The sequence below is a fragment of the Oncorhynchus gorbuscha genome, linkage group LG26 (assembly GCF_021184085.1).
Source record: "Oncorhynchus gorbuscha isolate QuinsamMale2020 ecotype Even-year linkage group LG26, OgorEven_v1.0, whole genome shotgun sequence".
Taxonomy (NCBI): Eukaryota; Metazoa; Chordata; class Actinopteri; order Salmoniformes; family Salmonidae; genus Oncorhynchus; species Oncorhynchus gorbuscha.
The window spans coordinates 6,053,377-6,078,469 of record NC_060198.1 but is presented as its reverse complement, the minus strand read 5'-3'; the positions used below and the strand labels follow the sequence as shown (position 1 = coordinate 6,078,469).

Sequence of the window (25,093 nt, the reverse complement as noted above, 5' to 3'; positions counted from 1 at the left end):
AGAGAGAGAGAGAGAGAGAGAGAGAGAGAGAGAGAGAGAGGGAGAGAGAGAGAGAGCTAGAGAGAGCTAGAGAGAGAGAGAGCTAGAGAGAGAGAGAGCTAGAGAGAGCTAGAGAGAGAGAGAGAGAGCTAGAGAGAGAGAGCTAGAGAGAGAGAGCTAGAGAGAGCTAGAGAGAGCTAGAGAGAGAGAGAGAGAGAGAGAGCTAGAGAGAGAGAGCTAGAGAGAGAGAGAGAGAGAGAGAGAGAGAGAGAGAGAGAGAGAGAGCTAGAGAGAGAGAGCTAGAGAGAGCTAGAGAGAGAGAGAGAGCTAGAGAGAGAGAGCTAGAGAGAGAGAGAGCTAGAGAGAGCTAGAGAGAGCTAGAGAGAGCTAGAGAGAGAGAGAGCTAGAGAGAGAGAGAGCTAGAGAGAGCTAGAGAGAGAGAGAGAGAGAGAGAGAGAGAGAGAGAGAGAGAGAGAGAGAGAGAGAGAGAGAGAGAGAGAGAGAGAGAGAGAGAGAGAGAGAGAGAGAGAGAGAGCTAGAGAGAGAGAGAGAGAGAGAGAGAGCTAGAGAGAGCTAGAGAGAGAGAGAGAGAGAGAGAGAGAGAGAGAGAGAGAGAGAGCTAGAGAGAGCGTGAGGATAGAGTCAGAGAGAGCGAGATCGAGAGAGAGAGAGAGCTAGAGAGAGCTAGAGAGAGAGAGAGCTAGAGAGAGAGAGCTAGAGAGAGAGAGAGCTAGAGAGAGAGAGAGCTAGAGAGAGCTAGAGCTAGAGAGAGAGAGCTAGAGAGAGAGAGCAAGAGAGAGCTAGAGAGAGAGAGAGAGAGAGCTAGAGAGAGAGAGCTAGAGAGAGCTAGAGAGAGAGAGAGAGAGAGAGCTAGAGAGAGAGAGCTAGAGAGAGAGAGCTAGAGAGAGCTAGAGAGAGCTAGAGAGAGAGAGAGCTAGAGAGAGAGAGAGCTAGAGAGAGAGAGAGAGAGAGAGAGAGCTAGAGAGAGAGAGAGCTAGAGAGAGAGAGCTAGAGAGAGCTAGAGAGAGCTAGAGAGAGCTAGAGAGAGAGAGAGAGAGAGAGAGAGAGCTAGAGAGAGCTAGAGAGAGCTAGAGAGAGAGAGAGAGAGAGAGAGCTAGAGAGAGAGAGAGAGAGAGCTAGAGAGAGCTAGAGAGAGAGAGAGAGAGAGAGAGAGAGAGAGAGAGCTAGAGAGAGAGAGAGAGAGAGAGAGAGAGAGAGAGAGAGAGAGAGAGAGAGAGAGAGAGAGAGAGAGAGAGAGAGAGCTAGAGAGAGAGAGAGAGAGAGAGAGAGAGAGAGAGAGAGAGAGAGAGAGAGAGAGAGAGCTAGAGAGAGAGAGCTAGAGAGAGCTAGAGAGAGAGAGAGAGAGAGAGAGAGAGAGAGAGAGCTAGAGAGAGAGAGAGAGAGAGAGAGAGAGAGAGAGAGAGAGCTAGAGAGAGAGAGAGAGAGAGAGAGAGAGAGAGAGAGAGAGAGAGAGAGAGAGAGAGAGAGAGAGAGAGAGAGCTAGAGAGAGCTAGAGAGAGAGAGAGAGAGAGAGAGAGAGAGAGAGAGAGAGGAGAGAGCTAGAGAGAGCTAGAGAGAGAGAGAGAGAGAGAGAGAGAGAGAGAGAGAGAGAGAGAGAGAGAGAGAGAGAGAGAGAGCTAGAGAGAGAGAGAGAGAGAGAGAGAGAGAGAGAGAGAGAGAGAGAGCTAGAGAGAGAGAGAGAGAGAGAGAGAGAGAGAGCTAGAGAGAGAGAGAGAGAGAGAGAGAGAGAGAGAGAGAGAGAGAGAGAGAGAGAGAGAGAGAGAGAGAGAGAGAGAGAGAGAGAGAGAGAGAGAGAGAGAGAGAGAGAGAGAGAGAGAGAGAGAGAGAGAGAGAGAGAGAGAGAGAGAGAGAGAGAGAGAGAGAGAGAGAGAGAGAGAGAGAGAGAGAGAGAGAGAGAGAGAGAGAGAGAGAGAGAGAGAGAGAGAGAGAGAGAGAGAGAGAGAGAGAGAGAGAGAGAGAGAGAGAGAGAGAGAGAGAGAGAGAGAGAGAGAGAGAGAGAGAGAGAGCTAGAGAGAGCTAGAGAGAGAGAGAGAGAGAGAGAGAGAGAGAGAGAGAGAGAGAGAGAGAGAGAGAGAGAGAGAGAGAGAGAGAGAGAGAGAGAGAGAGAGAGAGAGAGAGAGAGAGAGAGAGAGAGAGGAGAGAGAGAGAGAGAGAGAGAGAGAGAGAGAGAGAGAGAGAGAGAGAGAGAGAGAGAGCTAGAGAGAGCTAGAGAGAGAGAGAGAGAGAGAGAGAGAGCTAGAGAGCTAGAGAGAGAGAGAGAGAGAGAGAGAGAGAGAGAGAGAGAGAGAGAGAGAGAGAGAGAGAGAGAGAGAGAGAGAGAGAGAGAGAGAGAGCTAGAGAGAGAGAGAGAGAGAGAGAGAGAGCTAGAGAGAGAGAGCTAGAGAGAGCTAGAGAGAGCTAGAGAGAGCTAGAGAGAGAGAGAGCTAGAGAGAGAGAGCTAGAGAGAGAGAGCTAGAGAGAGAGAGCTAGAGAGCTAGAGAGAGGGTCTGGCCAGAGCTCAGGGCTGAAATAGGGATCATATGTTCCTGTCTTACAGCACTCATCATCACATCAGGGAGCCCTGGTAACACAACACGTTTCCTACAGACAAAACACAGGGGGGAGTGCAGGGGAGGGGCATGTGTGTGTGTGTTCCCCAAACTAGCCTCCACCTGAAGCCCCTGGGGCCGTGGCGTTGTGGTTGTTAAGACAGAACACCCAGCCAGGAGCCCTACAGGGACACACACTCACACACACCCATTACCCAACCTGTCCCGTCCACTCCTTATCTCACAGCCCCCGACTACCCCACACCTCCTCCCCAACACACACACCTTTATCCCCCGCCCCCATTCCACAGCCCCCCCCCCCCGCCCCTGGGACGCTGCGCTCTGTTCCAAGTCTGCCCTGGCACGGTCCACAGAGGGGTGTCCTCCGGCTCTGCTTGCCAAGTCAAAGACCCTTTCATGTTCAGCTCAGCCTGCATGCCCGGGCTAGTAAATTGTTAACAAACACACAGACACACACACTGATACCCTCATACACTCACACACTGATACCCCCATACACACACACACTGATACCCTCATACACTCACACACTGATACCCCCATACACACACACACTTGGAAACTCAGATTTATACAAGTACACTAACACTCACTAAACAAACAACAAAGCCTGCTGGTGAATCTCTGTAGACAACATGTGTGTGTGTATTTAGGACTCAGGCTTTGGAATACAACATTCTTCATGAACAATTCATATTCAAAACATGAATGTGGCTCTATGGTTAAAACGTACTATTAGAACCCAGGTGTGTACGTTATTGGAGGAGGAGGTACAGTAGCATCATTACTCATCTGTAACAAGTTCTTCTCACAGAGAAAATAAGACATTTTAGAAGGGGGGGAAACATCTCCCTCTACTTCAAATCTGAATGATACAAACAGGATATACACACTCTGTCTCTGCACTTTGAATTCTCCGTGACACAAGGGACAAGTATGTCACTAACAAGGAGTCGGACTCCTTCTCCCCCGACACCGCCCTTCCACTGCCCAACCCCCAACCCCCAACCTCAGTCCCTCATCCAGGCCTGACAGACACCCCCAGTGAAAGAGGGGGCGGATGGGGGACTGGTGGGAGAAAGGTGGCATGGTGCCAACACAGCCTGGCTAAATACCTTTGTTCCCCCAGAAACAGAAAGCAGGCTCGGCTAACGAAGATACACTAAACCACTAGACTGGTGTATGTTTGGTCAAAATATGATTCCTTTCCTTCCTTAAAGGGAAGGTTTGATGGGGTGTTGGATGGTTATAATGTGAGTCCTTTTCTTCCTTAAAGGGAAGGTTTGATGGGGTGTTGGATGGTTATAATGTGAGTCCTTTTCTTCCTTAAAGGGAAGGTTTGATAGGGTGTTGGATGGTTATAATGTGAGTCCTTTTCTTCCTTAAAGGGAAGGTTTGATGGGGTGTTGGATGGTTATAATGTGAGTCCTTTTCTTCCTTAAAGGGAAGGTTTGATAGGGTGTTGGATGGTTATAATGTGAGTCCTTTTCTTCCTTAAAGGGAAGGTTTGGTGGGGTGTTGGATGGTTATAAAGGGAAACTGTCTGCTCTGTACATGTAATTGACTGAGTATTGTGTCTGACCCTGGGGCTGTCTGTGCCTGACCTTGCCTTTGCCTGTGTCTGATCTTGTCTGTGTCTGACCATGTCAATGCCTGTCCCTGTCTGTACCTGACCATGTCCGTGTCTGTGCCTGACCATGTCTGTGTCTGACCCTGTCTGTGTCTGACAATGTCTGTGTCTGACCCTTTCTGTGTCTGACCATGTCTGTGTCTGACCCTGTCAATGCCTGACCCTGTCTGTACCTGACCATGTCTGTGTCTGACCCTGTCTGTGTCTGACAATGTCTGTGTCTGACCCTGTCAATGCCTGACCCTGTCTGTACCTGACCATGTCTGTGTCTGACCCTGTCAATGCCTGACCCTGTCTGTACCTGACCATGTCTGTGTCTGACCATGTCTGTGTCTGACAATGTCTGTGTCTGACCCTGTCAATGCCTGACCCTGTCTGTACCTGACCATGTCTGTGTCTGACCATGTCTGTGTCTGACAATGTCTGTGTCTGACCCTGTCAATGCCTGACCCTGTCTGTACCTGACCATGTCTGTGTCTGACCATGTCTGTGTCTGACCCTGTCTGTGTCTGACAATGTCTGTGTCTGACCCTGTCTGTACCTGACCATGTCTGTTCCTGACTATGTCTGTGTCTGACCATGTCTGTTTCTGTGCCTGACCCTGTCTGTGCCTGACCCTGTCTGTGTCTGACTATGTCTGTGTCTGTGCCTGGCCATGTCTGTGTCTGACCTTGTCTGTGCCTGACCATGTCTGTGTCTGTGTCTGACCATGTCTGTGTCTGACCATGTCTGTGTCTGTGTCTGACTATGTCTGTGTCTGACCATGTTTGTGTCTGTGTCTGACTATGTCTGTGTCTGTGTCTGACCATGTCTGTGTCTGACCATGTCTGTGTCTGTGTCTGACTATGTCTGTGTCTGACCATGTTTGTTTCTGTGCCTGACCCTGTCTGTGCCTGACCCTGTCTGTGTCTGACCCTGTCTGTGTCTCTGTCTGTGTCTGACCCTGTCTGTGTCTGACCCTGTCTGTGTCTCTGTCTGTGTCTGACCCTGTCTGTGTCTGACCCTGTCTGTGTCTGACCCTGTCTGTGTCTCTGTCTGTGTCTGACCCTGTCTGTGCCTGACCCTGTCTGTGTCTGACCCTGTCTGTGTCTCTGTCTGTGTCTGACCCTGTCTGTGCCTGACCCTGTCTGTGTCTCTGTCTGTGTCTGACCCTGTCTGTGTCTCTGTCTGTGTCTGACCCTGTCTGTGTCTCTGTCTGTGTCTGACCCTGTCTGTGTCTCTGTCTGTGTCTGACCCTGTCTGTGTCTCTGTCTGTGTCTGACCCTGAGCCTGTATGTGATCATCTGATAATCTGATCTGTTTATAATGTGGAGCCGGCCTGTGTCTTTCTGATAATCTGATCTGTTTATAATGTGGAGCCGGCCTGTGTCCTTCTGATAATCTGATCTGTTTATAATGTGGAGCCGGCCTGTGTCCTTCTGATAATCTGCTCTGTATATAATGTGGAGCCGGCCTGTGTCCTTCTGATAATCTGCTCTGTTTATAATGTGGAGCCGGCCTGTGTCCTTCTGATAATCTGATCTGTTTATAATGTGGAGCCGGCCTGTGTCCTTCTGATAATCTGATCTGTTTATAATGTGGAGCCGGCCTGTGTCCTTCTGATAATCTGATCTGTTTATAATGTGGAGCCGGCCTGTGTCCTTCTGATAATCTGATCTGTTTATAATGTGGAGCCGGCCTGTGTCCTTCTGATAATCTGATCTGTTTATAATGTGGAGCCGGCCTGTGTCCTTCTGATAATCTGATCTGTTTATAATGTGGAGCCGGCCTGTGTCCTTCTGATAATCTGCTCTGTTTATAATGTGGAGCCGGCCTGTGTCCTTCTGATAATCTGATCTGTTTATAATGTGGAGCTGGCCTGTGTCCTTCTGATAGTCTGATCTGTTTATAATGTGGAGCCGGCCTGTGTCCTTCTGATAATCTGATCTGTTTATAATGTGGAGCCGGCCTGTGTCCTTCTGATAGTCTGATCTGTTTATAATGTGGAGCTGGCCTGTGTCCTTCTGATAATCTGATCTGTTTATAATGTGGAGCCGGCCTGTGTCCTTCTGATAATCTGATCTGTTTATAATGTGGAGCTGGCCTGTGTCCTTCTGATAATCTGATCTGTTTATAATGTGGAGCCGGCCTGTGTCCTTCTGATAATCTGATCTGTTTATAATGTGGAGCCGGCCTGTGTCCTTCTGATAATCTGATCTGTTTATAATGTGGAGCCGGCCTGTGTCCTTCTGATAATCTGATCTGTTTATAATGTGGAGCCGGCCTGTGTCCTTCTGATAATCTGATCTGTTTATAATGTGGAGCCGGCCTGTGTCCTTCTGATAATCTGATCTGTTTATAATGTGGAGCCGGCCTGTGTCCTTCTGATAATCTGATCTGTTTATAATGTGGAGCCGGCCTGTGTCCTTCTGATAATCTGATCTGTTTATAATGTGGAGCCGGCCTGTGTCCTTCTGATAATCTGATCTGATCTGTTTATAATGTGGAGCCGGCCTGTGTCCTTCTGATAATCTGATCTGTTTATAATGTGGAGCCGGCCTGTGTCCTTCTGATAATCTGATCTGTTTATAATGTGGAGCCGGCCTGTGTCCTTCTGATAATCTGATCTGTTTATAATGTGGAGCCGGCCTGTGTCCTTCTGATAATCTGATCTGTTTATAATGTGGAGCCGGCCTGTGTCCTTCTGATAATCTGATCTGTTTATAATGTGGAGCCGGCCTGTGTCCTTCTGATAATCTGATCTGTTTATAATGTGGAGCCGGCCTGTGTCCTTCTGATAATCTGATCTGTTTATAATGTGGAGCCGGCCTGTGTCCTTCTGATAATCTGATCTGTTTATAATGTGGAGCCGGCCTGTGTCCTTCTGATAATCTGATCTGTTTATAATGTGGAGCCGGCCTGTGTCCTTCTGATAATCTGATCTGTTTATAATGTGGAGCCGGCCTGTGTCCTTCTGATAATCTGATCTGTTTATAATGTGGAGCCGGCCTGTGTCCTTCTGATAATCTGCTCTGTTTATAATGTGGAGCCGGCCTGTGTCCTTCTGATAATCTGATCTGTTTATAATGTGGAGCCGGCCTGTGTCCTTCTGATAATCTGCTCTGTATATAATGTGGAGCCGGCCTGTGTCCTTCTGATAATCTGCTCTGTTTATAATGTGGAGCCGGCCTGTGTCCTTCTGATAATCTGATCTGTTTATAATGTGGAGCCGGCCTGTGTCCTTCTGATAATCTGATCTGTTTATAATGTGGAGCCGGCCTGTGTCCTTCTGATAATCTGATCTGTTTATAATGTGGAGCCGGCCTGTGTCCTTCTGATAATCTGATCTGTTTATAATGTGGAGCCGGCCTGTGTCCTTCTGATAATCTGATCTGTTTATAATGTGGAGCCGGCCTGTGTCCTTCTGATAATCTGATCTGTTTATAATGTGGAGCCGGCCTGTGTCCTTCTGATCTGTTTAATCTGCTCTGTGTCCTTCTGATAATCTGCTCTTTATAATGTGGAGCCGGCCTGTGTCCTTCTGATAATCTGATCTGTTTATAATGTGGAGCCGGCCTGTGTCCTTCTGATAATCTGATCTGTTTATAATGTGGAGCCGGCCTGTGTCCTTCTGATAATCTGATCTGTTTATAATGTGGAGCTGGCCTGTGTCCTTCTGATAATCTGATCTGTTTATAATGTGGAGCCGGCCTGTGTCCTTCTGATAATCTGATCTGTTTATAATGTGGAGCCGGCCTGTGTCCTTCTGATAATCTGATCTGTTTATAATGTGGAGCCGGCCTGTGTCCTTCTGATAATCTGATCTGTTTATAATGTGGAGCCGGCCTGTGTCCTTCTGATAATCTGATCTGTTTATAATGTGGAGCCGGCCTGTGTCCTTCTGATAATCTGATCTGTTTATAATGTGGAGCCGGCCTGTGTCCTTCTGATAATCTGATCTGTTTATAATGTGGAGCCGGCCTGTGTCCTTCTGATAATCTGATCTGTTTATAATGTGGAGCCGGCCTGTGTCCTTCTGATAATCTGATCTGTTTATAATGTGGAGCCGGCCTGTGTCTTTCTGATAATCTGATCTGTTTATAATGTGGAGCCGGCCTGTGTCCTTCTGATAATCTGATCTGTTTATAATGTGGAGCCGGCCTGTGTCCTTCTGATAATCTGATCTGTTTATAATGTGGAGCCGGCCTGTGTCCTTCTGATAATCTGATCTGTTTATAATGTGGAGCCGGCCTGTGTCCTTCTGATAATCTGATCTGTTTATAATGTGGAGCCGGCCTGTGTCCTTCTGATAATCTGCTCTGTTTATAATGTGGAGCCGGCCTGTGTCCTTCTGATAATCTGCTCTGTTTATAATGTGGAGCCGGCCTGTGTCCTTCTGATAATCTGATCTGTTTATAATGTGGAGCCGGCCTGTGTCCTTCTGATAATCTGATCTGTTTATAATGTGGAGCCGGCCTGTGTCCTTCTGATAATCTGATCTGTTTATAATGTGCCGGCCTGTGTCCTTCTGAGCCGGCCTGTGTCCTTCTGATAATCTGATCTGTTTATAATGTGGAGCCGGCCTGTGTCCTTCTGATAATCTGATCTGTTTATAATGTGGAGCCGGCCTGTGTCCTTCTGATAATCTGATCTGTTTATAATGTGGAGCTGGCCTGTGTCCTTCTGATAATCTGCTCTGTTTATAATGTGGAGCCGGCCTGTGTCCTTCTGATAATCTGATCTGTTTATAATGTGGAGCTGGCCTGTGTCCTTCTGATAATCTGATCTGTTTATAATGTGGAGCCGGCCTGTGTCCTTCTGATAATCTGATCTGTTTATAATGTGGAGCCGGCCTGTGTCCTTCTGATAATCTGATCTGTTTATAATGTGGAGCTGGCCTGTGTCCTTCTGATAATCTGATCTGTTTATAATATGGAGCCGGCCTGTGTCCTTCTGATAATCTGATCTGTTTATAATGTGGAGCCGGCCTGTGTCCTTCTGATAATCTGATCTGTTTATAATGTGGAGCCGGCCTGTGTCCTTCTGATAATCTGATCTGTTTATAATGTGGAGCCGGCCTGTGTCCTTCTGATAATCTGATCTGTTTATAATGTGGAGCCGGCCTGTGTCCTTCTGATAATCTGATCTGTTTATAATGTGGAGCCGGCCTGTGTCCTTTTGATAATCTGATCTGTTTATAATGTGGAGCCGGCCTGTGTCCTTCTGATAATCTGATCTGTTTATAATGTGGAGCCGGCCTGTGTCCTTCTGATAATCTGATCTGTTTATAATGTGGAGCCGGCCTGTGTCCTTCTGATAATCTGATCTGTTTATAATGTGGAGCCGGCCTGTGTCCTTCTGATAATCTGATCTGTTTATAATGTGGAGCCGGCCTGTGTCCTTCTGATAATCTGATCTGTTTATAATGTGGAGCCGGCCTGTGTCCTTCTGATAATCTGATCTGTTTATAATGTGGAGCCGGCCTGTGTCCTTCTGATAATCTGATCTGTTTATAATGTGGAGCCGGCCTGTGTCCTTCTGATAATCTGATCTGTTCATAATGTGGAGCCGGCCTGTGTCCTTCTGATAATCTGATCTGTTTATAATGTGGAGCCGGCCTGTGTCCTTCTGATAATCTGATCTGTTTATAATGTGGAGCCGGCCTGTGTCCTTCTGATAATCTGATCTGTTTATAATGTGGAGCCGGCCTGTGTCCTTCTGATAATCTAATCTGTTTATAATGTGGAGCCGGCCTGTGTCCTTCTGATAATCTGATCTGTTTATAATGTGGAGCCGGCCTGTGTCCTTCTGATCATCTGATCTGTTTATAATGTGGAGCCGGCCTGTGTCCTTCTGATCATCTGATCTGTTTATAATGTGGAGCCGGCCTGTGTCCTTCTGATAATCTGCTCTGTTTATAATGTGGAGCCGGCCTGTGTGTCCCTGTGCATATCTTAAGTTGTTTATCATGCAAATGGGGGTACGCTGTTCTGTTCTGTCTGCTCCTCCTAATGGTCCATAACACAAACACACACACACACACAGGATCATAGAGAGACATCAGCCCTGTTGGACTCTGCATTTCAAAAAGGGCATTGTGTGTGTGTGTGTGTGTGTGTGTGTGTGTGTGTGTGTGTGTGTGTGTGTGTGTGTGTGTGTGTGTGTGTGTGTGTGTGTGTGTGTGTGTGTGTGTGTGTGTGTGTGTGTGTGTGTGTGTGTGTGTGTGTGTGTGTGTGTGTGTGTGTGTGTGTGTGTGTGTGTGTGTGTGTGTGTGTAAATGTAAGGGTGTCAGTATCACAGTGTATCCTGTCTGGCCATGGGACACCCGCACTAGCAAACAGTATTTTGACATATGTCTCAAATGGCTCCCTCTTCCCTATATAGTGCACTACAGTACATTTTCCCAGGGCTCATAGGGCTCTGTTCAAAAGCAGTGCACTATACAGGGAATAAGGTGTAATTTGGGATGTAACCGTGGAGATGCTAGGGACAGTATGTATCGTTGAAGAGCGATCCATCGTGAAGACATTCACAGTACAGTATGAATCACACACGGATTAAAACAGACACCGTCCCAACCAACACCACATCTCATATCATGCTACCTACCATCTTTAGCCCAGTTCAACATGTCATCGATATGGATCGTCCTTCTAGGACAGATGACATTAACATGGCATGGACATGGCTTTCGTGGAATCCCGGTGGCTAAACATGGGAGGTGGCACGATACGGGTCCACAGTGTCTGTTTGAGTCAGTCCATTAAAGCCAAGAACAACATTTAGAGGAGCATCGTGTGTATTTCTCCATTTGACTCTCATCATCCCAATCTCGTTGGATCTCCTTGCTCTCTCTCTCTCTCTCCTTGCTCTCTCTCTCTCTCTCCTTGCTCTCTCTCTCTCTCTCCTTCGCTCTCTCTCTCTCTCTCCTTGCTCTCTCTCTCTCTCTCCTTGCTCTCTCTCTCTCTCTCCTTGCTCTCTCTCTCTCTCTCCTTCGCTCTCTCTCTCTCTCTCCTTGCTCTCTCTCTCTCTCTCTCTCCTTCGCTCTCTCTCTCTCGACAAGAAGGATAACAACAAACTCATAAGATGAGCGTGAGGATGACGAAGACCGCCTTCATCAATCTCACTTCACGCAACACGCAACACCACACACAAACACACACACACTCACACCACACACACTCACACACACACTCACACATGATCCATTAGGCTTGTACTGTTAATAACAGGCCATTGCGTAACGTTAGTGACCCAGTGATATCATGTGGTGACGTTACGCATCAAGATCTAAATGAGCATAGAAAGATTGTAGAGGCAGCTGACTAGAGCCAAGAGGCATAGTGGGCCTGTGTCTGTCTGTGTGTGTGTGTGTGTGTGTGTGTGTGTGTGTGTGTGTGTGTGTGTGTGTGTGTGTGTGTGTGTGTGTGTGTGTGTGTGTGTGTGTGTGTGTGTGTGTGTGTGTGTGTGTGTGTGTGTGTGTGTGTGTGTGTGTGTGTGTGTGTGTGTGTGTGTGTGTGTTGCTTAACAAACGGATGCATAATTACTGATAAAATACAAGAGGTCATTAGATTTGACAGAATAGAGGATAACTAGACCACAGCCCTGTATTGTACATGGAGATACATCTAGGCCTATGGGGTCTATACCAATAGACACTGTGTTGTACATGGAGATATATCTAGGCCTATGGGGTCTATACCAATAGACACTGTGTTGTACATGGAGCTATATCTAGGCCTATGGGGTCTATACCAATAGACACTGTGTTGTACATGGAGATATATCTAGGCCTATGGGGTCTATACCAATAGACACTGTGTTGTACATGGAGATATATCTAGGCCTATGGGGTCTATACCAATAGACACTGTGTTGTACATGGAGCTATATCTAGGCCTATGGGGTCTATACCAATAGACACTGTGTTGTACATGGAGATATATCTAGGCCTATGGGGTCTATACCAATAGACACTGTGTTGTACATGGAGATATATCTAGGCCTATGGGGTCTATACCAATAGACACTGTGTTGTACATGGAGCTATATCTAGGCCTATGGGGCCTATACCAATATACACTGTATTGTACATGGAGCTGTGTGTTTACCTATACCCCACTGTGTTGTACATGGAGCTGTGTGTTTACCTATACCCCACTGTATTGTACATGGAGCTGTGTGTTTACCTAAACCCCACTGTATTGTACATAGAGCTGTGTGTTTACCTATACCCCACTGTATTGTACATGGAGCTGTGTGTTTACCTATACCCCACTGTATTGTACATGGAGCTGTGTGTTTACCTATACCCCACTGTATTGTACATGGAGCTGTGTGTTTACCTATACCCCACTGTATTGTACATGGAGCTGTGTGTTTGCCTATAACCCACTGTGTTGTACATGGAGCTGTGTGTTTACCTATACCCCACTGTGCTATACATGGAGCTGTGTGTTTACCTATACCCCACTGTATTGTACATGGAGCTGTGTGTTTACCTAAACCCCACTGTATTGTACATAGAGCTGTGTGTTTACCTATACCCCACTGTGTTGTACATGGAGCTGTGTGTTTACCTATACCCCACTGTATTGTACATGGAGCTGTGTGTTTACCTATACCCCACTGTGTTGTACATGGAGCTGTGTGTTTACCTATACCCCACTGTCTTGTACATGGAGCTGTGTGTTTACCTATACCCCACTGTATTGTACATGGAGCTGTGTGTTTACCTATAACCCACTGTGTTGTACATGGAGCTGTGTGTTTACCTATACCCCACTGTATTGTACATGGAGCTGTGTGTTTACCTATACCCCACTGTATTGTACATGGAGCTGTGTGTTTGCATATAACCCACTGTGTTGTACATGGAGCTGTGTGTTTACCTATACCCCACTGTGCTGTACATGGAGCTGTGTGTTTACCTACACCCCACTGTGTTGTACATGGAGCTGTGTGTTTACCTATACCCCACTGTATTGTACATGGAGCTGTGTGTTTACCTATACCCCACTGTATTGTACATGGAGCTGTGTGTTTACCTATACCCCACTGTATTGTACATGGAGCTGTGTGTTTACCTATACCCCACTGTATTGTACATGGAGCTGTGTGTTTACCTATACCCCACTGTATTGTACATGAAGCTGTGTGTTTACCTATACCCCACTGTGTTGTACATGGAGCTGTGTGTATACCTATTTCCCACTGTATTGTACATGGAGCTGTGTGTTTACCTATACCCCACTGTATTGTACATGGAGCTGTGTGTTTACCTATACCCCACTGTATTTTACATAGAGCTGTGTGTTTACCTAAACCCCACTGTATTGTACATGGAGCTGTGTGTTTACCTATACCCCACTGTATTGTACATGGAGCTGTGTGTTTACCTATACCCCACTGTATTGTACATGGAGCTGTGTGTTTACCTATACCCCACTGTATTGTACATGGAGCTGTGTGTTTACCTATACCCCACTGTATTGTACATAGAGCTGTGTGTTTACCTACACCCCACTGTATTGTACATGGAGCTGTGTGTTTACCTATACCCCACTGTATTGTACATGGAGCTGTGTGTTTACCTAAACCCCACTGTATTGTACATGGAGCTGTGTGTTTACCTATACCCCACTGTATTGTACATGGAGCTGTGTGTTTACCTATACCCCACTGTATTGTACATGGAGCTGTGTGTTTGCCTATTGGGTATTTGTCATTTGGAGAACCCTCACTGATAAAACATTGAACTGAAAACCAGCCTCACATTGATGAGTTCAATGCAGCATACTACTTTTCTTTATACTAAGCCCGCATTTACAGCCATAATTGTTTTTAGAAATGTCTATAATAACTAAAAAATTAAAATTCAACTGTCAAACACACAAAGGTCATTTCCACCAACGTCTGTAAGACAGAACTATTTGTTTGAGCTGCTCATCATGGTTTTGCTTCATTTAGCTGTGGTTAGACAACCGCCGTAAGAAGTCCTTAATTAACTAAATGAAGAATAAAGAGAACCCTGACAATTAGCGGCTCGAGTAGGATTCCTCAAATAAATGCCTCTTCCTTGACAGTTCACCGTAATTACTTTCCTACACGTTTTTAAAATTTTATATTTTAGCGCCAGAGTATGAGTTGGCAGGCATGTATTTGAGGGGAAGAGATATGTCTCTGTGAAAACCACAGCGAGATGGAGATACATCTATCGAGACCACATGAGACGGAAACTAAGGCCTGCGTCCCAAATGGAACTTTATTCCCTATACAGTGCACTACTTTTGATCAGAGCCCACTATATACGGGCCCTGTATCAAAAGTAGTGCACTACATAGGGAATATGGTTCCGTTTGGGACGCAGCCCTTTCTCTCTTTTCCCGTCTCTCTCTCCCTCTCTCTTTCTTTAGGAGAGTAGAATGGGAGTTATATTGGGCTTCTATCCCCATTTCAGAGATAAACTCAACAACCCTACACCAGGCAGTGCAGTAAGAACGTCATACCTCGTGGATATCCATCGCCACCAGTCAAAATTGAACCCAACTCGAAGTCCATCTGCTCTGTGCAGTTTGGGACTGTAAATCCTTTTTTTGATCTACGATCCAATAATCTTGCTTTAAGCGACACCAAAACGAAGGCACTTACTCACAACTAGGGTTGTAAAATTCCCAGGTTTTCACAAAACAATCCCGTTGGATTTCCAGAAATCCAGGTTGGAGGAATCGCGGTATCAGGAAGGAATAAACAGGGATTCCTCCAACCTGGATTTCTGGAAACCTTAGGGATTTTGCAACCCTACTCACAACGTTAAAGTACCATCCAAGTACCGTCATCACCCAAACCTTACAGTGAAACCTCAGAACCAGACACCTTGCTTGTCGCTTAAGTTCTTTACATCGGCAGCCCTGTTTGTTATGATCATCATCATCGTCGTCATGGTGACGTCATTACCTGTGATATTCTCCTGCTTGAGGATAATTCCGTGGGTGGGCGTCGATAAACAATCCTCGTCATCGTTGCGCGGCGACACCTGAACGGCTACCTCCATGGGGCGCCTCGACGGGTGTTTGTCTCGGCATTTGTTTGAGGGGGGACGGGGCGAGGCGAGGGGAACGGCGGACGGCGACCGCCTGTGCCCGTCGTCTAACGTCTTGTCCGTGCAGGGGGCGCCGCGGCACTGCCGCCTCTTGTGCTCGATGAAGAGCAGGATGTGGGCAAGAGGGAAGCGGGCGTGGCACTGGCCACAGGTGAGCAGGTCCTGGTCCCCCTTGAGGAGGATCCTGTCGTCCCCATGCTGCCCCAGCCTGGGGTGGTCCTTGTGCTCCTCGTCTGGGGGGAGAACGGCCGACAGGGGCTCAGCTGGAGAGGAGAGAGGAGATAGACAGTTACACTTCTATACAGAATACATGACAGGGTTCAAATCTACATAGATGACTATGACATTTCATCCAAGGCAGCTGGCAAACTGTGGAGGAGAGTTAGATACTTTATAGACCGTGGACACAAAACACTGATTGAGATCTACACTCAATTATCATTTCAAGGAAGAGTGAGACACAGTATATAGGTTATTATAGTGTTGCAAATCTGCATATGCATCTCTTGCTATCGTTTTTAGGACTATTATTACTGATAATATAGAAGGCACAACCAACGAAGAGAGAGGAATGAACATCCAGTAGCAGGATCGTATAATCATATTAAATTCTATTACAGTCCTATCGTTTTAACGACTAATATCAGTGTTATTGTCATGATCATTTCCAGTGTTATAATGAATATCACTATAATCTAGACGGCACCTGTGGTTTATAGTGATTGCATTTCCAGGTGATGCACTGTCTTAGAAGAGGTATGAGAGACAGATTTGAAAGGGGGGGGGGAAGGAAAGTAGGGAGAAAGGAAGGATACTTAGACAAGACTACAGCACTGTTTTTCGATAAGCCTGTCAGTGACACCGTTCAGTCAGCGTGCTGCTCGCTGCCTGAACGATTAAGGCGCTTGACCCTCTTTATTGTGCTGCCAATCTCGCGTTTTTAATGAACCTAACACCTCGGAGAATCAAAAAATAGATTCTAATTTGAGTTCAAGATGATTGGACCCCATTTCCGTTAAAAGTGCTGGGATCTCGTGAACCGAGGTTAGATATTGAGGGGTGTATGTGGAGTAGGTCCCTGATGTATACAAGCAGTCAAGGAGCATTTTTTTTAATAGTTCATCTAGCTACAGTAAACGACATATCGAGGCCCAACTGGGATGTTAAGATAAAATGTGATGAATTCTCCCTGTCTGTTCTGAACCTTTAATTCTGTGTCGGGTCAAACGAGAAGGAGGCGGGGAGGAGGGGCTGAAGGAATATTTTTCCTTCTTATTTGAGTTGAATTCCTACAGCTTATGCTGTCAGGACATAGAAGTCTGACTGAGGCTCTGTGCGAAAAAGTCTACCTTCAAACGCAAATAATCTCATTTCTTGTATCGGCAACTGGTTACAAAAATAAGTTACAAAAAATAAAAAACTATATATTATTCCTCAACATCCAAATGAATTTCAAATGACTGAACTTTATCAAATAACTACTGAAATTAGGCAATAGGCTATTTAAATAGCTATTACCTAATTATAACATGGTAATGATCCCTTATGTCAAGTTCCCTAGCTGCTATTGCAGGGATTCATACAACGCAGCCAATATGGACAAGGAGGAATCTTACTTGAACGGAAGCTGTTTGTCAATAGGCCATAACGAGCTATTCAAATAGTTCAAACTATGCATGTAAATAACAGAGTATTCCATTTGAATAGTATTACCATGTACTTGCCTGTACCGCTGTGATCATGTAGGCCTATACGTCTCATTTGTCATATTTGAATGATGAACTAGGTCCCTCGTGAGAATGTGGATATAACTAAGGATTTGGCAATTAGGGAACATTTTTGTCATATTTTGACATTTAATCGAAAGACACCGTGATAGACTAAGATTTTGTTGAAATAGGGGACTAATACACCTGGAAGAGTGAATAGGCATGCAATATGCTCTAGGGTCCAATGTGAGGCTACTTAACTGAAAACGACTCATATCACAGTGGCCTATGGATGTTTGAAATGATGTCACATTTTGCCTACTGATCCGTTCTTGCAGAAAACAAAACGTTCTCAGATGGCCATTGTTTTCTCCATCTTCGAAAGAAAGTGAAAAAAATACTGAATATTCATGAAGAAATCTACTGATATAACTCCCTTTTAATTGATCTGGAATACTATAATAGGTCTATTGATTAGATATCACAACGGCATAACAAGGAACATCACATATACGACCACGAACCACTGCGCTTGGTCTAGCAGGCAACGTAGACAAAGCTATAAAGTAGCCTAGATCAAGTTCAAGTTCAGCGCCGTGTATGTCCACAATCATATTCTGCCCCCTACCGGCGCCGTCCATAGATATACTACAATTGAAGGCATATGTTACGAGAACCTCATTTGCTTCCTCGGAGAATCGAATGGTAAAAGAGAAACAACCGGGTGGAAACGGTGTAGCGATTTACACAATACGTGGAACAAAACATTTTTTTTTTTTTAAACGGAAAATCACATTATGTATTCTCGTTTCCAAATGATCTAGCCCCTGGTAACGTAAGAAGAAAAAAAAGAAATGAGCATAGTTGAAATCATGCCATTATACACCACGGCATAAACAGCATAAAAGCAATAGCTCATTGAATATACATTTATAACTAATAAATGACTCTAAAACACCACTTCAGTATGCCTGCCCAAATGTAATATGCTATTGCATAAAAGCCTAACCTCCCGTGTCCCCTCTGAAATGAACCTATTCGTTAAATGTAACGTGGAGGAGAGGTCCAATAGTAGATTTCATAGAACGTCTCCAACTGTTCCAATGCTTATTGCATCCATTCACATTAACTCACGGTGTAAACGATAACAATGTAATTGGATCACTAGGTTATACGGGGGTGCAGTGTTATTCTTGGATCGTGAACTCTATCCTATATCCCTCGATATCAAAGCTGGCAACGTTCCACACACGAGGTCTTCTGTATGGGCTATGAGTATGTAAACACCCCGTTCTCCCCATTCAAAAAAAGAAAAGCATCTATCGAAAAAAAATCTACGCTATCAAACAAATAGTAATAACAAATTGGAATTGCTCATTTGGGGATACACTTTGCTATTCGTAGCGTATTCCATATCGGAAACGGATAGACTAAATATAAATATTCACAGGATACCTTGATAGGCAAAGGTATCCCTCAACTACAGCCCAGATGTCCATAAATAGCGAAAGAAGCCTGTGTTGTAGCATCGGCACATACATGCAAAATAGCCTTATTGTTTACCAAATATACAATGTTTTCCAAGGTCCAACTTTTTTCGATAGAAAGTTATCTGATTCAATGACGGCGTTCTTGACACGCTTTTAGGTTATGTCCACGGGTCCGCATCAAGTCCAGTTGCCCACAAACATTCTCCAAATAAATTGAGAAGAGGCTGTGTGTGTTCTTGTTTACCAGATTATAAAAGAAGCAATTTTCAATTCTACTTACGCGAAAACTCCCGCTTGCTCAAGTGCTGGGGTTTGCCTTGCTTGCGGCGAGACATGTTGGTAAGTGGTGGCGTTCAGCTTAGTTCACATTGGCAGAGGCGTCCTACAACGTAATAGACTCCAGATAAAATGTCTTCATCGATGCGTTGGACATCCAAAAAAAAATGAATTATAGATCACATCACGGTGACGCGCGGGGTACGGGCTGTGCGGCAGTCTTCATGACTTTTTTGCAAATACAGAGAGAGGGATATGAGCAAAGCCCCCTGAGCTGCAAGTTCAAGTGCGGACGTGACGTTCCTACGAACTTGAACGTCAGTCGATGGATGGACATAGAGATACAACACATGGGCAGGGCAACGCTGGGGAGGAGGAGGTGGAGAAGGAATAACAAAACCAATGGACAGTCATTACTGGATCCGTATATGAAAGAAGAAAGGGACCCCGAAGACGCCAATGGACAGAGAGATCAGGGGGCCGGGCCAATAGAGAAGGAGAGAGCGAGAGAGAGATTGGAAACGAACGTGAACCTTGGGAGACAGCACATCCAAGTGGAAGGACTCTTGGCAACAAATATCGAGAAAATATGGGACCATTGTTTAAATATGATCCTAAAAATAAATATGAACCGTTACAACATTACAGCATGGAAAACAACAATTTATAGTGGAGAGGAAAGGATGCGAGGGCACTTTGCGGATCGATTTAATTGGATATAATCAAGTAAATAGTCCTGTTTAATTAATTTTGAACATCGATCTCCGTGCCTTCGGTAACCATTAAAGAAACGTATGTTACAATGATACGCTTTATTAAATAGGCTATATTTAAGAATGTCATATTTTAGCAGTCCATAGGCTACCACCATATTTTAGCAGTCCATAGGCTACCACCATATTTTAGCAGTCCATAGGCTACCACCATATTTTAGCAGTCCATAGGCTACCACCATATTTTAGCAGTCCATAGGCTACCACCATATTTTAGCAGTCCATAGGCTACCACCATATTTTAGCAGTCCATAGGCTACCACCATATTTTAGCAGTCCATAGGCTACCACCATATTTTAGCAGTCCATAGGCTACCACCATATTTTAGCAGTCCATAGGCTACCACCATATTTTAGCAGTCCATAGGCTACCACCATATTTTAGCAGTCCATAGGCTACCACCATATTTTAGCAGTCCATAGGCTACCACCATATTTTAGCAGTCCATAGGCTACCACCATATTTTAGCAGTCCATAGGCTACCACCATATTTTAGCAGTCCATAGGCTACCACCATATTTTAGCAGTCCATAGAATACCACCATATTTTAGCAGTCCATAGAATACCACCATATCTTAGCAGTCCATAGAATACCACCATATTTTGTCCACTAAATAATACCCTAATGTTGGTTATTGCGCGAAAGCACTCCACATCTTGCACTAACGACATACTATTACGACGTCACATAATAGGAACACATTCCATTTTAAAGGTTAATACATCATAAAATCATAAATCATAAAAACTCGGCCTATCAAATCATGTACATTTATTGGTAGTGATACCATCGGTGTTCGGAAGACTGTCAACACCAGTGGACCAATCACAGGCCTATAACAGGCAGGTTACTTCCTCACAGTGGACACTTTTGACATTTGGATTTAATTTCCAAGCCTGTCGACATGAGGATATATATATTCGTATTGTTTTTTGCTATCGGATGATCTAGTTCACACTATTTACTATTCAATGAAGTAAAATAGCCTACAGTAAAATACACATATTCTGTCGGATACAGTACACCTGTTAGTATTTGTTTCTCACGGACTTGAGTTGTCATGCCATCCTGAAGAGAATTCATAGGCTACTACTTCACAGAAATATATATACATATACATATTTGACATTCTTCTCTTCGTTTTTTTAAATACCGTTTGCATTATTATTTTGTTTTTGATGTTTAATAACATATATTTCCCACATTAACAAAAGTCGACAATAATAAAATAAGTAGACTAATTAACAAATAGGTCATCATATGTGTTAATCATGTGCTTTTTCCTCATCAGGTTATCTATTGGTGTAGTCTAATCCACATGCGTAAAGTTATCGTTGCCCACTGAGATAAAAAAAAAAATATATACGACATATTTCTGTTCATATGACCCACTGTTAGTGTAAGGTGGTATTCTGTAGCTCAGTTGGTAGAGCATGGCGCTTGTAACGCCAGGGTAGTGGGTTCGATCCCCGGGACCACCCATACGTAGAATGTATGCACACAAGACTGTAAGTCTCTTTGGATAAAAGCGTCTGCTAAATGGCATATATTATTATATAGTGTAAAAATATATTGTAAAAGTGCTAATTAAAATGTTTGATACATCGTAACATAGCCTAAATTACAGGCGAGCCATACAAACAAAACTGGAGATGTTATCAGCCTTGCAGAAGTTTTTTAGTTTAGTTTTTTGGAAACGAAACTATTTTCATGTAACCAGTGTGCTCTTTGACAGGCTACTGTTGACAGCTTACTTGCGCTTGGCGTCGACGTCTTTAGGCACCCTGTGGTAGCGTGTAGCCTTCTACTGCACCCTCACACGTCGATACAACGGCGCTTTCTAGCGGTCCTTTGCTAATACTGCGAAGGCAATATATAATATAACACCCTGCACTTTATGTTATCTTCCAGTGGATGATGCTAAAGGATCAGAGTAGAATCCACATCTACCTTGCAAAGTGCATGCTCATGTAGCCTATAGTTTCCATTAGACACAGTTCAACACAGTTCAAAGAGCCATTCAACATAGTTTAATTTAAGCTATTTATTATGTGCTTTGTACAGATTATTGTATTATTAATGAATTGTTATCATCAATTCGGTCTTCTAATTGGAACCAGTTCTACTTCTATGTGCATAAATGAACAGCAGTTGCCTGGATTTTAAACTACGGGAGATCAAACCAGGGGAGATTCTCAAATGGAAAAGAAGTCCTTCCTCTCCTTGAAACGGATTAGTGGTCCAGGGTCGAGTAGTGGAGGATGGTGTCAATTCGTTAGTAGGTGAACAGAGGTCCTATGCACAAGAATATCCTCCTGGTGGCTCGAGCAAAAGTGTTTTCAAATCTGCCACCCATTTGAATTAGCTGTTGTTTTCTTAGAGGAGAAAATAATGCACACATTTAAAAAATATTCTCTTCTTATCCTTCCCTTTATGAAGTATAAACAGCATATGAAATGTTGGTCCCATGTTTCATGAGCTGAAATAAAAGATTGATGAAAAATGATTCCTGCACACAAAAAAAAAACGTATTTCTCTCCAGTTTTGCGCACACATTTGCTTACATCCCTGTTAGTGAGCATTTCAATTTTGCCAAGATAATCCATCCACCTGACAGGTGTGGCATATCAAGAAGCTGATTAAACAGCATGATCATTACACAGACTACACCCTGTTCTGGGGACAATAAAAGGCCACTCAAAAATGTGCAGTTTGTCACACAACATAATGCCACAGATTCCTCAAGTTCTGAGGGAGCTTGCAATTGGAATGCTGACTGCAGGAATGTCCACCTGAGCTGTTGCCAGAGGATTTAATGTTAATTTCTCTACCATAAGCCGCCTCCAACATCGTTTTAGAGAATTTGTCAGTACGTCCAATCGGCCTCACAACCGCTGACCACAGGTAACCACGCCAGCCTAGGACTTCCACAACCGGCTTCTTCACCCGCGGGATCGTCTGAGACCAGCCAGCCGGACAGCTGATGAAACTGAGCAGTATATCTGTCAGTAATAAAGCTCTTTTGTGGGGAAAACCTCATTTTGATTGGCTGGGCCTGACTCCTCAGTGGGTGGGCATGGCTGCACCCCTGCCCAGTCATGTAATATCCATAGATTAGAACCTCATTTCTTTATTTTAATTGAATGCTTTTTTTTCATGTGAACTGTAACTGTAAAATTGTTGAAATTGTTTGCGTTTATATTTTTGATTAGTGTAGTTTTTATCATTTGACCCATTAATTTAGAATTCCATTTGCCTGATGACGCGCGAGTGGAGAAAGAGTCTCATCTCATGCGAGAACATTTGTTTCCACAAGAGATTCTCAATAAATTGGCCTGCTCAACTCCTCTGTCTTCCATCCTCTCCTCGCCTCCTATTGAAAAAGGCCTAAGGTAACAGAGGAGAGGAGCCAGACATCTGTATGTACAGCGCCTTCAGAAAGTATCCACACCCCTTGACTTATTCCACATTCTGTTGTGTTACAGCCTGAATTCAAAAATTGCTGAAATATTTTCTTCTCAACCATCTACACACAATACCCCATAATGACAACGTGAAAACATGTTTAGAAATGTTAGCAAATGTATTGAAAATGAAATACAGAAATATCTCATTTACGTAAGTATTCACAATTATTTGTAAGGTCCCTCAGTCGAGCAGTGAATTTGAAACACAGATTCAATCACAAAGACCAGGGAGGTTTTCCGATGCCTCGCAAAGAAGGGCACCTTGTCTGTGTGGGGTACAAAGAAGAGGTAGCCATTCAAAAAAGGCTGCTTTCCAACAGGCACTGGGAGACAAATTCACCTTTCAGCAGGACAATAACCTAAAACACAAGGCAAAATATACACTGGTGTTGCTTACCTAGTTGACATTGAATGTTCCTGAGTGGCCTAGGTACAGTTTCGACTTAAATCGACTTGACGATCTAGGGCAAGACTTGAACATGCTTGTCTATCAATGACCAACAACCAACTTGACAGAGCTTGAAGAATTAAAAAAAGAATCATGTGCAAATGTTGTACAAATCCAGGTTTTCACTTTGTCATTATGGGGTATTGTGTGTAGATGAGTGAGAAAGAAATACATCTATTTAGTCAATTTAGTATTCAGACTGTAACACAACAACATGTGGTATAATTCAAGGGTTATGAATACATTCTGAAGGCAATGAGCATTTTTGTCTCTGACTGTCTGTCCGTCTGAGTGTCTGCTCCTCTCTCGTCTACCCTCGCCTGTGTGCCTGCCCGTTCTCCAGTCGAAGCCCGTGTCACAGTGAGCCAGGAATGATGGATGACAATCGAGCCAGACACGGAGTGAACAAGATAAGATTGCATTGTACAGCTGAAAAATCTATAGTGGATAGAGACTAAAACAAGACCTACGTCCCACTGGCATGGAAGGCTGCCAGGTCCCTCAGCCCCCTCCATCACCACTAACACCTGTCCCAGGGGGTGGCAGGCTGCCAGGTCCCTCAGCCCCTTCCATCACCACTATCACCTGTCCCAGGGGGTGGCAGGCTGCCAGGTCCCTCAGCCCCTTCCATCACCATTAACACCTGTCCCAGGGGGTGGCAGGCTGCCAGGTCCCTCAGCCCCCTCCATCACCACTAACACCTGTCCCAGGGGGTGGCAGGCTGCCAGGTCCCTCAGCCCCCGCCATCACCACTATCACCTGTCCCAGGGGGTGGCAGGCTGCCAGGTCCCTCAGCCCCCTCCATCACCACTAACACCTGTCCCAGGGGGTGGCATGCTGCCCACATGGGGGAGAGGAGTCACCTAGCTGGGGGTTTCCTTCTTTGGACAGTTGGGGGAGGAATACGTGTAAAAAGTAGTCAGTGGACCACACTAAGTAAAATATGTGTTCGAAAGAAAGAAGGGCGTTTGTTTAATACAATAATAACATTCTTCATTGAACTTCTAGTCTTTCTCTATTCACAAGTCTTCAGGTCTATAAAAAATAACAATAATTAATGGTCCACAGCTTTCCTCTGGGTCCTCTAACAGACTCTCAGAAGACCATGGCTGGTCAATTTCAATCCAGCAAGATGTTCTCTCCCCCCTGCACTCGTTCTCTTCCTGTCTCGCTGTCAGGACTGGCCGAACTGGATAGGGGAAAGTAATGTGGCGGAACCTAGGTGGAGCTGTTTCTTTTACCTCCACAGTAACATACAGACCCATAGAAAGGGAGTGAGCAAGGTCAGAGGGAGGAGGAACATCTTGCTGGAATGAAACACAGCCAACTTGGCTTGGTTCTGGGGCAGTGGACCCTCTCCCCATAAACTAGGATAGGGTGTCACCACCCACCACCGAATAATTATTGCTCTCTCTCTTTCCTAAATGGTTTTACAATAACAGCAGTGGAATGGGACTTTAACGACTCGTTTTATGCCCAGATTAGTATTGTGGCAGAGAGAGGTCATTAGTGTGTTGAACTGGGCTGTGGTTCTGACTGCTAACGAGGAGAATGGGAGTGTCTTATGCTGATTCAGTTGAGAAAAACTTCTTCAAGCCTAGAAATATAGCCTGGTTCGCGATCTGTTTGCACTGTCTTGCCTCAAAGACCATGGGTTTGGCAAGACAG

The 25,093-nt window shown here is 44.8% G+C and overlaps 1 protein-coding gene across 1 annotated transcript in view; it reads right to left on the bottom strand.

The window, feature by feature from the left end:
- LOC124015860 (B-cell lymphoma/leukemia 11A-like) overlaps window positions 1–19,147 on the bottom strand; it is a 62,897-nt gene extending 43,750 nt beyond the window's left edge. Inside the window, exons 1-2 of the mRNA XM_046331334.1 lie at window positions 18,739–19,147; window positions 15,115–15,522 (exon numbers count right to left, since the gene is read on the bottom strand). Coding sequence (XP_046187290.1) covers window positions 15,115–15,522; window positions 18,739–18,793 — 463 coding nt within the window. The 5' untranslated portion in view covers window positions 18,794–19,147. The remainder of the gene's footprint in view (window positions 1–15,114; window positions 15,523–18,738) is intronic.
- Between the last annotated feature and the right edge of the window lie 5,946 nt (window positions 19,148–25,093).